The following is a 13480-nucleotide window of genomic DNA, read 5'->3' as shown; positions in this document are numbered from 1 at the left end:
CACGACAGTGGTTCAAACAGACGTCAACACCACCACGTGGTCATAATGGTGTATCCAGTGGGTGAGTCCACCTTTGTTGACGATGTAGGCGATGGCTTCGTCCCCGAGGGTGTCGTACAGTGGGACCGCCACTAGGGAGTAGGTGTAGCAGGCCAGTTCACAAATGGTCCACTGCAGGGGAAAATATGGTTCAACTTCAACTAGAAATACCTTCGGGTCAAATGTGCATTCATCCAATTTCTTGTTTTCAATTCTAGTTCTCAAAGTCAGCATGAAAATGGATCATTCCATCGTATTCCAAGCACCAAGAGCAGTCCACAACAACAAGGCTGAGTCAAACCTCTGGTCTGTTCTGAGAGAAGATTCCGATGAACTTGTCCCCGGACTGAGAGTGTCCCCGATGGAGGAGAGCAGATCCCACATGCTCTGCTCTGTCAGCCACCTGTGAGCACGAGATCACTCTGTCGTCAAACACTCCACTGAAGTGTCGCATTGTGGACGATTTTGAGGGTCAATTTGTTGATTTAATTTTTTTTTTGAAATATTTTCCGCCATCTCATAAACAAGTGCCTTCTTTTCAGCATGAATCTCACCACCATCTATATCCTGCCCATCTAATGTAAACATACCAAATGAAAATTTAACCACTTATTTTCAATACTTTAATTTTTAATTTCCATTTTTTTGATGATGGAAAACCAACACATTCATCAGGTATTTTTATCTTGGAATTTCACTCAACAAATGACCTATTGCTCCTTACGTTTTCCAAGAACACAAAGAAAAAAAAAAAGATACAAAAGATATGAAACATAACGGCAAATGTATTTGATGTCAAAAAACAAACTTCACAGGTCCTACCTCCTGGTACGTCTGCCATTCATACGGCTGGTTTGGTTTTCTCGACCCTAAACATGGTCCGTTGTCTGCACACGACAGGAAGTTGGGTTTTCATGATCAGAAAAACAAATGTGAAAAGTGAGTCCAACCTGACACGCGCAGCCCCCGCTGGAAAACCTGGTACATGGTCCGGGCGTCGCTGTAGTAGTAGGTCATCAGCTCGTCGCTGTCCGTCAGAACCGACCTCCGAACATGGCCCTCGCCCTGCAGGACCAACCACAGCAGCACTGAGGACGTGGAGCGTGGTGAGGCACCACAGCAGGCCTCCGCTCTGCCTCGGGTGGATGTTCACAATAAAGACATTTGGAAACAGCATCCCGCAGACAACAAGCAGTCATGTCCCGACATTCCACAGCTTGTAACCGATACTTATCTCATTCTGTCTCAGAGCTACTCTGGATAAATACACCAAAGAATTACCTGCAAAAAAATTGTGAACTAAGATGGTTTAAAATGACGACCACTCCTTTCTATTTTCATAAGAAAGAAAATAAGAAAATAAATAGTGTTGTGAAAGGAATTATTTTCATACTAATTTACAATTTAATTTTGAAATATAGCTGATAAAAATTAGAAATTTTATTAAAAAAAACATTTGAAATGTATTTTTTATTAAATTTCTTCATTTTATCAATTTTATTTATAATATATTTTAATGCATTTTACTGGTAAAGTTGTTGTATAATTAACAACAAATAAATCAGCCTAAATACATAGTGAAATAAAGGTTAGATCACTATATATATATATATATATATAGATTGTTGTTAATTATATTCATTTTAAAAATGAATTGAATTTTTCACATCGTAATCACAGTTATTTTTAGCCAATTTCTTTCTACTATAGTACCAGTAAAATGTATTAAAATAATATAAATAAAACAATAAATTACATACATTTCAAATTTATCTCCCACAATTACATGCATTTACGTGAAGCATATTAATAATCATTTTTATGTTTAAGAATGAAGCGTTTTCAAAATATAATATTTCAATAATTTGAAAAAAAAAACAAAAAAACTTTAAGATGCAGTTTATATCACATGGACGTTCAATAAATGCTCAGAGACCATCAAGTCAGAGTCTGTGGTTATGAAACGCATGGTCAGATAGATCTCTCTGACTCACTGGAATTTCCTGGGACTGCAGGCTGAGGTCGCAGGGAGGTTTGAGGGCTCTGGGTCGGGTGGTCAGCCAGTAGGTGGTGAGGGCGGCGAAAGCCCCCATCCCCAGCAGCGTGTTGGTGGGCAGCCCGCGCACATACTGCCGCAGCTCCTCCAGCTCTGGAATACGCAGCTGCCTCAGGACTTCCTGAGCCTGCATGACTGTCAAAGACGGACCCTGAGAGAGACGGCAGAGAGACCCACTTCAGCTCCAACACGTGGAACAGTTCGCTTCCCGCTCCCACAGTGAGGTTTGTGTTGACTCAGCAGGACGTCCTTTCATTTATGCGAGAGACAGTTGTTTGCTTTAGTTGTAAACTGTTTAAAACAGCGAGACTGAAGAGGCGGCGGATGGTGCCGTCTCCCTCTGGGCTCTGCTGCAGGGAACTCTGCTCCTCTGTATCAACCAAGCTTCACTTCACACCTCCTCACTTTGCTTCAAGCTTTTGGGGCTCAAGTCACCCACACCTCAACTGATAATGCAAGGTCAGCAGATTCAGGCCGGTTCTCGCAACTGTGGACCCTGCACTGAACCTGGTCCTGGTCTGCCTATGATGCAACATAACACAGGTCAGATCCAGAGTAAGGCTTCACTCTGGTGAAGGAACCACAGTCCTCCTACAATGAGAACAAAACACCCCCTGAAACACTGATGGGTAGAACTCTGGGAGGAAATCAGAGTACACCAAATCATCACAAAACACTTTACTTACTTTTGAAATGTGTTTGCTAACTAGCTTTAGCAACAACGAATTATCAACAAACAAAACTGTACTTCTAGTGTCACACCACTCGGGATGTTTCTGATAGTGGCACATTCATTCACGTCCAAAATGATAACGCAGTCATAACTTGTGATTTGACAGTTTAATTTGTACTTTTTTTGGGGGCGGAAATCCAAATATTTACGCGACAAACGGCGCTGTAAAAAGACACCACCTCACGGAGGAAAAACAAAGGTGACATTCAGGACACTTTCCAATGACAAACATTTGAATACCTGCCTAAAGTTCATGTCTTCATCACTGAAGATCAGGGGTCAGTAAAAAAAAAAAGGTTTGGTGTGAAAACTCCCCCTGAAAACGGCATCGGTGCAACAAAAGTGGCAGTTACTGAAGACATGAATGAGCTTTGTGTGCTTTTAAAGTCAGCCACTTTGAAGCTAGACGCTGTAAAAGATCACAGGCCTGAAGAATCATCCGTGGTTAACCCAACAAAGTGTTTGATCGTTGGCATGGCAACCGAAGAGTAAGGGTTTAACTGGGACACCATAGTTGATGTAGGTCAATATTTTAGTATTTCAAAAACCACAGAGGCCAGTTTCATTTATTTTATATTTATTTGTTTATATTTTCATTTATTTGCTATAATTTGATGTATATAATCAGTTCATGTTTAACATATTTTTAATCTGAAATAAGGTGCTTTTTGTATTCTTGATACTGTTTCAGTGAAAGTCTGACCACCACAAAGCCTTGTTTGATACATTGTTCAGACAGACACTAATCCAACTGAGATTACAATGTTTAAAAATGTATTTTTAGCCTTGAGTGTTTTGATTTTGACTGCCACACAAACAAAACATCAGTGTTTTGCCTTTTATAATATTTTTTTAAAATGTATTATTTTTTTGACCCGTAACAGTTTGAGCCATCTCAGCTGGAGTGTAGCACAGGCAAATCCATCAACAATAATAATAAAAGAAAAAAAATGAAAATAAAGGGGGACAAATGCGGCCCTTTGACTGTATTTATGTGGTCCTCCTAGAGTCAGAGTGAAACTATACAACTGACATTGTCTGACATTTTTGTCTTGTGCATTGTTTTTTGTTCATTATGATGCTACTGAAACTTTCTCCTTTGATTATTTTTCTTAATTGTTCGTCTTTTTTTTTTTGACTATTTGAGGAGTATTTCTTGTCTCTTAAAAACATCAGAATCGAAAGTATATTTTGAAATGTATGAGACACATTTAAAATCTTGAATATGGTTTAAATTAAATGTGGTTTTAATGTGGTTTACATTAAATAAAACACAACAAACCAGCATTTCTGTGCATTTTTAAAGTGTAATTACATAATTTCATCATTAAATTTCTCTTTATCCTCCTTTCTTTGCATTTGACGGCCATGTCACGGTCACAATATATAACCTGGACCCTTAGGAAATTCAACTGCCCACCACTGGTTTAGAAGAAAGGCAATATAAAATATTTATTTTTAATACACATAAAACACATGCAGATGAAATGAAAGCTGCGGCGAAGTAGAATATATTAATAACTAATTTCAATAAAGTCAAAAATATCATAAACAAATATGTCACAACTATACTAACATTAACATACTGACTCACAAAAAAGGGAACTTGACTAAGGACAAACAGAAGTGAGAGGCCGCACCAGGGTTAGTGTGAAAGGCAGCAGGTCTGGTCGGGCTTTAACTATTCCAGCAAATATATGAAGAGGGAAACAGTCAGCACATCCCTGAAGTGACCTGCAGTCACGTGAAGCACCACGCTGCTGCAGCAGGTAAAAACCACTCCTCAGACGACAGACTACAGACTTGCTTTCTTCCAACTCCAGGTTGGTTTCAGTCAACACGCCACGCTGCACTCGCATGACCCCAGAGAGGTAAGGCGACACCGTGCACGGAGGAACAAGAGGAAACAATCGCCTTCTCACCCGCTGCTATAATTAACCGTGAGCCCATGACAGAAGAAGCTGCTGCCAAATGGGACAAAAGTGTCAAACAAGCCACTTCTGTTTCCCGGGATTTTGACCACTTGGTTACTAAACAAGCAAAAAGATGACTTTAAAGTCTTAAAACCAACAGCTGTCAAGGACAACAGTGGCGACAAGGATCGTGTCAATAGTACTGAAGAGACAACACACCAGACAGTAGGAACTGCAATTATAAAATCCTAAATACTCACACGTCCTTGAGGTGAATGAAGCAGCAGGTGAATACAGGCTGTGTGTGTGTCTGTGAGAGAGTCAGGCCAAGAGAGCTGCAGGCGCTAACAGAAGGGGACTGGGTGACTTCTAATAGACCTCTGCAGTTCCCACAACTATGTATAGAAGAACCCGCCCCTTCCAAACAGAAACACAAGCACGAGGCTGCCGAGGCCAGGGAAGACAGAATGGACAGGTTGATAATATTCCACCCAGGTGAAAGTTCGAGCTCTGGAAAAAATGAATTTGTGCAATGGCTGCAACAGGTTCGGTCCAAAAGGTTCTTAGAATAAACCGCTTCAAACTCCTAAACCACTGCTGTAATCCAATAATGGAATGTTGGTACAATTAAGCGCAGAATTGTTGGAAAGTACTGTGTTCACTGTCGTGTTTGTGATTGAAAAGTAAACCAAGAAAAGAGTGTTCTTTAAATGTTCTCACTCAATATGCATGTCCTTGTGTTCTGCCGCATGTTGAGGGTGCCCTTTGGATTACAAAAGACAACCAGTCCAATGAAAACATCACAAGATTTGGGGGAGAAAATGATGACACTGACGCAAAACGGCACTGAAACATTTCCCCGTCCCTCAGTTTGGGAGGAAAAAGTTTAGTAACTCGATAATAACCCGCAACAGAAGCAGTATTTACAACACATGAAACATTTATATAAATTCGTCACGAAAATATTGATGCGTTCCAGCTGTGCTCGGAGCTGGGGAATTTACAGTTTATTTTACATATTTTTCTATTTACATATTTATCACCCAATGTAGGAGTTTCCAAGTGAGAAAATGGGACAATCCTCACCAACCTAAGTGTGCCATCCAAGATGGCTTCCGCAATTGTAAACAGGAAGTAGACGTGAAGTCAATTCAATACAGCAAAATAAATAAACACATGTTGTGAATTTGTGTTTCCTCTTCAACCCACGGGATTTTTAGTTGTTGTTTAGTTGTGTTTGAGTGGTATTCAGAGCGTGCATTTATCAAGAAGTTGCTTATATCTGAACAAGGCACGGGTGGTCATCACTGTCTTCTTCTCCAAATGGTCAGATTCCCAGGTCCGACTTCCTACTTCCAAGGTCACAGGAACACAGCATTTGCTCAGGCTGTCACTTGTTGATGATGTCACACTGAACACGGTTCATAGCTGTCAATACAGAGCAGTCAACAGGGCTTTACTCGACACCTGTGCAGTAATAGTTAAGCTCAGGGGTTCTTCACCTTTTTGATCTTAAGGCCCACCTTATCCAGAACAAGTGGGTCTGGAGCCCATTTAAAGAATAGAACAGATTCATTACTGTGATTTCTGATTTCAGATGGACTGATTTCATTTGTGTTCAATAACAATACAACACCTTGTGAAATGACATGAAACCATGTGATCAGTGAAGTCCAAACAGCAGCAGAACTAGGTGCAAGTCACGTTCTGCTGAGAAAATTGGAAAAACTGAAGGTCATGAATAAAGTTCTGAATAAAATAAATATACAAAAAAATGTCTAAATATTGTAAAATATTTTCTTTTTCATAAATAAACTCCAAAGAAGATAAGTGTAAATGAAAGTATTGCCATAAAATATTTCAATTAATTTTAAAAACTGCTCCAACAGGTGAACAGTTCTTACTGTTGGGGGCGCCATCATTTTCTTCATTGACCCGATTCAGCCTCTTACAGCAGGATCGGGTCAATGAAAAACTCAGCCATTTAGACTCTAGGTTTAGTGCTGACTAGGGATGGGAGATATGGACCAAAAAAAGATCGAGATAAATGTTGTAATTTCAGCAATAACGATAATTATCACGACAAATACATTTTCATTCCATTCCAACTTCCAATTGTGTTGGACATTACAGTCTCTCATGAAATGTTTTATTATAAAACTTATAAGTGGAGTTTGTCTCCAACATCATCATCTGTTTATGTTTAAATATAATATTTTTATAATACAAATGTAGAGATGAGAAATTCAGTGTTTCACGTCTCTGGTAGAAGCATAGTTTGACGGCTGCGGTAGTCTGAACTTACTTAACTTAAAACGTATATCGTAGAATGAGATGAGGTGATGCTACGGTAGGAACTTACAGTCAGAGATACACACACTGTCTACATCCAGAGGGGACGGGATGTGGTACATGGAGTTAAGTTTACTCAATATGAAGCCCAGAAGTATGTTGATATCGCACGTCTCAGTTCTGTGCTTCACTTCTTTTAACTGTTTCATGAGTGACGTCCTCATACGCGCGTCTCTCAGAACATCCGCTGGCATGGCTTGCCCACGCATTTTCACCTCTTCAAACCTGGCCCTCTTTCAAAAAGCTCTGGACGGCATCATGGCTGCCAACAAACAAAGAACAAACCCGAGAACACGGCGCCAAGACAGCTGCAGCTCATCACAGAAGTCGATTGTTGCTCTTGGAAAAAGAAAGGACAAATGTGGGGCGAGAATCGGACCATTTAACGTGGACTCCGTTTGAGACCTTAAACTGAGAGTGAATAAACTTTTTATAAGATTTCAATCTCAAGATTATTGCACTGCACTCACTCACAACAGCCGCTCAGGACCGCACGTCTCAAGATGTTGTGAACGGCTGACAGCACACCCCCCGCCTGACAGTTGTAGAGGGCACACAAGGGTCAGCGGTTTAGAATAGGGGTGGGGTCATTCACTTGTTTGAATCGGCACATATTTATTTTACATTTTTTGGCAGCATTACAGTGCAAGTGTGTGTTTTCCAGCAGCAACAGCAGCCGCCGGTGTCATGCCTAGCTGTCAATCGGCACGTACACCCTCCATACTTGGCCTGGCAGAGAAGCAGACCAATGGCAGAGTTGCTTCACCGGTCACCCCACACTCCTACCCACACGCACACAAGACAGCAGCGAACAGGAGGCAGCATCGAGCAACTGGCTTGTGTAATGATGAGCAGCATGTCTAGCTCTGCCTCTGACAGTTGTGATGGAGGGAAAAAGGAAGTTGAAACCACCAGACTTTCCAACTGAAGCTTGTTGTACAACAAGTAACACAAGCCGCAGACAAACACCACTCTTTAGCTGTCAGGCAAATAGAACAATGAAGGTATTGAGGAATCATTTGAAGGAGAGATAAATGACAAGATCAAATTTCAGACAAGAATGGAGCTACACTCTCAGAACTGTGATAGAAATGGTGGCTGCTTTCTATGTTCAGTAGAATCCACGACTGTGGAAGATTATCTCTCAGTAAGCACCAGTGAAAATCAAAGTTAGAAGTGAAAGGTTTGGCCTCAGACCTCCAGTGCAGACACCCTGCTAGCTAAAAACCAGCTCCACATTTATTTTGTATTATCATGCATTTATAGCACTTGAAATAGCAGGGACAGCAATGAGCTAAACCGGGCAGCAGGTGGCAGTAGTGCTCCAGAAAGCGCCTGCACTGCACACACAGGAGAAGCAAGCAAGGAACTCCACCACCATGAAGCTTCAAATCACTAGCGGCTCCAGGATGGGAGCACCACCAGCAGATGTTTACTTTCAAAGTTTGAGCAGACGTGGCATTGTAGTTTTCAAAGTGGGAGAATATAGTTGCAGGTTGACTTCTCTCAGCCTTCATTCACGTCCGCGAGCTAACGGTTGCTAACTGTGGCTACTGGCTCATAACTAAACAACCATCATTTATTGCGCAGCAAGCTAAACACGAGTGCTAACCACGAGTGCTAACCACGGCTAATAAGAAAAGAGCCAATATTAATGTGACACCAGGCAGACGAAACATCAGAAATCCATTCAATATAGTGTCCCGTAGTAGCTCGACACTGAGCATCAACACCTGGACGTATTGAATAACTCGGCGATGTTAACAACCATGTTTGCCTTCAGTGTGTTGTCCTTGAGCAGGAACTTCTGAATCATCTAGTGCCAGCACCTACAGCCCCCGTTTGAAGCCCCCATGTCGGAGAATACAGCATCAGTCTGTTCTCCTAAAATAGAACGTGTCCCGGGAAGAACTCACAACTGTTGTGTTGAACTGGCTCCCTCATTTGTATCTGATGAGTGGCGATGACCCCTGAATTCACAATTACTATGTCGACCTCTTTGGACTCCTGGGCGACGGATGAAGGGATGACATGGTGAGCCATTGAGAACTAGAGCTGCGGCGCTAATTGGGACAAAGATCGCAGGCCGGTAGTGGCTGCCTCAACGCGGCACCTTGCGTACGCGTCTCTAACCGAGGTCACCCACCTCACCGGACGCAGGAGCTGACCTGGCACAAGACGTCGGCTGGCGTGGCGGCGGGTTCCGAGCTGCTCAATGAAACTGTATATTCCAGTCACAGGGCAACAGAAATGTAAGGGGGGGGAGGAAGCTGGGGGAGGGTATTAGTGAAGTGGAGCAAAGGTCACGCACCCTTCACAAACGCAGCATCACGGAACATGACAAGTGTCACGGCGCTCGCTCTCTCATTGGGTTACTGACAGATCTGACAGAAAGAGTCCAGAGAACAGACGCAAGCGAAGGACACCCCATAACAGGAAGCAGTTATCAACCCCAGCGCACAATGAGCTCTCAACTCTGTCGCAGCAGAACGCTCATTCGTGATTTTCATTAGATTATTGCTCGAGTGGCTCTCCTGTAGCTACTGGCCTCAACTGGCTCCTCTCTGAGCCGGGAATAAGAGGCCTGAAGAGACAGTCAGGAGCACAACGGACTCAAAATAGAAAGCTTTGTCGCAACCACTCACTTGAGCAATATTGTGTGCAATATCCTGAAAAGTTTTTTTTTCCGAATCGCATCAAACCTTTACTTATTTATTTATTCTTTAGATTACAACAGTGAACCCGAGTCACAAGGCTGCTATTCTTAAAACTTATTTGAGTTTTCTTCTTTTAACCCGCTCTGAAATCTTGTAAACAGACACCTAACTTCCAGTTGGACTTCAGAATGGTATGAGGTGAAGCGCAGCTCACTTTGTGGGACTCACATGAGCACGCTCAGAACTACTGATGTCAGTAGGACTGTAATCTTCAAACTTAATAAGCTGAAACATAGTCATGGCCGAGGACGTGGATGAAGAGGAAGTTGTGAGCAATATCTTCATTCTGAGAGATTTGTCTGCGTTTTTTGAGGAAGGATGTGAACTGGGTGATGAAGAAGAGAAAGGTGATTCTTGGGACAGAGTGCAGCCATGTTCATTTGAACCATGTTGTTCATCCTCGAATGGTGACGGGTTATGGAAATTTATAGATCTAAATGAACAGGATACGGCACTAAGTTTGCTCTCTATGACAATACAGTTCAAACTTATTAGAGGAGTGTGTCTAGTCAAGCACTCGATGGGCCAACTCAAAGTTACACAGAACAAAACTCGCTTTTGGAGCCAGTCACAGTATGATAATTAGAATCATGCAACAAGCATCAGACTGTGTGAATATGAACTTTTAAAACAGTTGCCTCCGGCCATTTCTCCTCAACACAGGCCTCATTCTGGGATGGATAAGCTTTAATGTCAGCGTTCAGTGCTTCACTCAACACGCCATCACCATCGAGTCAGAAGTGGACTCACCTAAACCTAAACTAGTAATGACATCATCCTTCAGAACAGCTGCTCATATTTTAAGGAGAATGAGTATCCAGACACATTCCACAGAAAGTGGGAAGAGGAAAGACTCCCTAAACTCTGCCGGTACCAAGCACACAAACGATCCTGGGAAAGAAATCGAGCAACATCTGTTAGTGTAGTTTATGTTCACGCACGTAAGCTGACAAACACGTCGACAGCGGGTATGAGAGAAGCCGTATGGCCTGATGAAAATCTAGCATTCCAGTTTTTACTGCAGTACTCTTCACAACCTCCAGTCCAGGTCAACTATCTTTCATGTTCAAAACAAGAAATAATTTGGGGGACTGTACATAGTTTCAGAGAAGAAAACTGCCATCGATGATACAATTTTGTTACACGTTTTTCAAGCTGTATTTTTTAAGAACTTTTGTCATTCAAGTGGTTCGGGAGTACCAGTAGATCACAGAGAACACATGAAACATTTACAGCCACAAAAAGATAAACCTTGTGCACGAATATGGCTGAGATGTCGCTTGTTGATAATGTCACACTGTGCATTGCTTGGCTACACAAGGCTTTACAGGGCACCAAAGCAGTCATCATTTGCACTTTGCAGGACTGAGACGAACCCATAGTGTAACATTACTTGCGCAGCGATGAAGGTTAGAAGTTCTGAAAGTCTCCACTGAAACTCAGGATGAAGCTCCTGTATTGCAGGACTTCCTGAAAACAGAATTCCCCACCAATGACGGCAAAAGACAAGGAAAACCGAAAACTCTATGAGAGTATCTGGCAGGTGACTGAGCTCCTAATAACATCTCAAAGAAGATGACAGACGCCCATGCAAGCCAGCGCTCTCCTTTCCTCTCCTGAACTTCACAGCTTTAGCCAATGGGAGAACAGCAAAATAGACAAAAATAGAAAGCTGCTTGAAGAGATTAGATTTTCCATCCTCAACACTACACGACCAAGACACAAGCTAGACGTGGGTCGGTTCCTAGCTGAAGTGATCAGCCCAAGAAGCACCTACTGTTCAAGTGACAGATCAGAGTCATTTCATGATAGAACATTAGGTGAAGATGGAATTTCCAGGTCATTCACATCACTGACAGATGCCTCAACCTGTTTCTGAGTCAGACTAGGGCAACCGCTGGATGACACTACCGTTTAAATGAGGGATTTATGACAAGTCAGTAAACTAAGTCAGTAAACTAAAACCTGGCAGATCACTGTACACTGTTCACCAAATGAATCCGCCTCAAAGACAGCACCATGCATTTGAAGAATGAAATCATTATTTATATTATGTATCACTTTCCAGACGCAATTGTTTTGAAGCATCAGATCCTGCAATCCTCGCTGCTACTTGAGAGCAATGGTGAGTGTTTGATGTCAACTTGTTTATACTTCTATTGTTGGTTGGAGGACGAGCTTTCGCGCACGTCGCTTGGTGGTTTAGGAAGTGACACATGATATCTACTTTCGAGACCAGATCAGCAACACCCGGCTCCTGGAGGACTGACATCATCCAAACATACGTTTGTAAATAAATAAATAAATAAATGCGTTGCCTAGCAACTGTGGTCCCAGACAGACTCAAGTCTATTCCACGCTGAAAACAACAAATCTTCACGGAAGGACCCTGTTGCTACTGGGACATGAACCGAAATCAAACAGTGACACAGAGTGAAAGTGATGGATACTGAAAGGGTTCGCTTGTTCACACTGACGACCTTTTTTGGGGGCTTTTCCGGGTCGGACAGATGGATAAACAGGTTGCGCTGCCATTGTTCTTGTCAATAACAGTTTTAATCTTGGAATATAAAACAAAGCGGCCAACAAGGAACAATGTCCAACAGAAAAAGAGTGGAGTAGCATCACTGACACGGCTCAGTGTATGACAGCCGCGCGTTCACATGTATGAAATATGAAGTCAAAAGGAGCAGCGGAATGACATTTGGGGCGAAAGATGGCGAACGACAGCTCGACTACAGGGTTGAGCAACAAGTCAAAGCCGAGTTGACGACGCGCGGAGAGGAAAGCGGCAGCGACCGTGAAGGTAAAGCGAATGATGTGTGGAAAGAGAGGAGAAAAACAAACCTGGACTCGATGTGTGACTCTTGTCGGTGAAAAAGCAGAAGATGCAGTGGTGAGTTCCGCCGGAGCCGCTCAGCCTATCAAAGGGGGCGTTACAAAAGCCAGAGGGTTGGAATCAGAGTGCTGGATGCTGATTGGCTGCTCACCGGTAGCAATAACAACAGGGCAAGGCTTCCTGACTTGAATGATGTGAGGAGAGTGAGGGCGGAATAAATGAACAAAATCGTGAATAGAATAAAAAAAAATGAATCAAACACACGCGTTCGAATCCACAAATATATTAACTAAGCAAAGATTATATGAGACTCATTCTATTTTGTCATTCTACAAATACAAAAGTGTGAGAAAGTCACTATTGTTTTAGGTTTTCTGACCTTCGTGTGGTAAATTTTCACGCGATTTTGCAATTTTCGTTGTTTATTTGGAAGTAATAAAGCTGTTATTAAAACCAGTCAGCTATATTTTCTTGGTGGATGATTTTTGTATTTTGGTATCAATCATTTATCACTTTTCACAAGATCCTTCAGTTACAGAACAACTATTGAACTGTGTTTAAAACAGAACGCCAACATGATGAATGAACTGGTACGTGATTCAATGACTTTATTTCAAGACACCACTGGGGGGCGCGCTGTTTTAATAAAGTGCCGAGATTCTTATCAGAGAGCGCTATCTATGGGCCACAGTTGTTAAGACACTCCCTCCGGGTCCCACCACACTCACTGCATCCAAGCCTCATTCTAAACAAGACACATTGACACGTTATTTAAAGTTAAATCCCAAGTTTCAACACATGAACCCCACAGTTATCTTATCATAAAACTCC

The 13480-nt window shown here is 42.2% G+C and overlaps 1 protein-coding gene across 8 annotated transcripts in view; it reads right to left on the bottom strand.

Moving 5' to 3' along the window:
• The window catches only part of acsl1a (acyl-CoA synthetase long chain family member 1a), a 42063-nt gene that overhangs the window by 5816 nt on the left and 22767 nt on the right, over nucleotides 1-13480 (bottom strand). For 4 of the 8 annotated variants that reach the window (XM_053855467.1, XM_053855469.1, XM_053855475.1 and 1 more), the window contains exons 2-6: nucleotides 2034-2246; nucleotides 990-1104; nucleotides 862-926; nucleotides 341-442; nucleotides 72-171 (exon numbers count right to left, since the gene is read on the bottom strand). In XM_053855467.1, the coding sequence (XP_053711442.1) occupies nucleotides 72-171; nucleotides 341-442; nucleotides 862-926; nucleotides 990-1104; nucleotides 2034-2246 (595 nt within the window). Of the gene's footprint in view, nucleotides 1-71; nucleotides 172-340; nucleotides 443-861; nucleotides 927-989; nucleotides 1105-2033; nucleotides 2247-3068; nucleotides 3421-5001; nucleotides 5116-12657; nucleotides 12747-13480 lie in introns of those variants that run through there. The other 4 variants (XM_053855471.1, XM_053855472.1, XM_053855470.1 and 1 more) reach the window with 4 other exon arrangements.

This window comes from Synchiropus splendidus, chromosome 2, assembly GCF_027744825.2.
Source record: "Synchiropus splendidus isolate RoL2022-P1 chromosome 2, RoL_Sspl_1.0, whole genome shotgun sequence".
NCBI classification, from domain to species: domain Eukaryota; kingdom Metazoa; phylum Chordata; class Actinopteri; order Syngnathiformes; family Callionymidae; genus Synchiropus; species Synchiropus splendidus.
The sequence above is the reverse complement of the archived record's forward strand: the minus strand, read 5'-3'. Positions and strand labels throughout refer to the sequence as shown.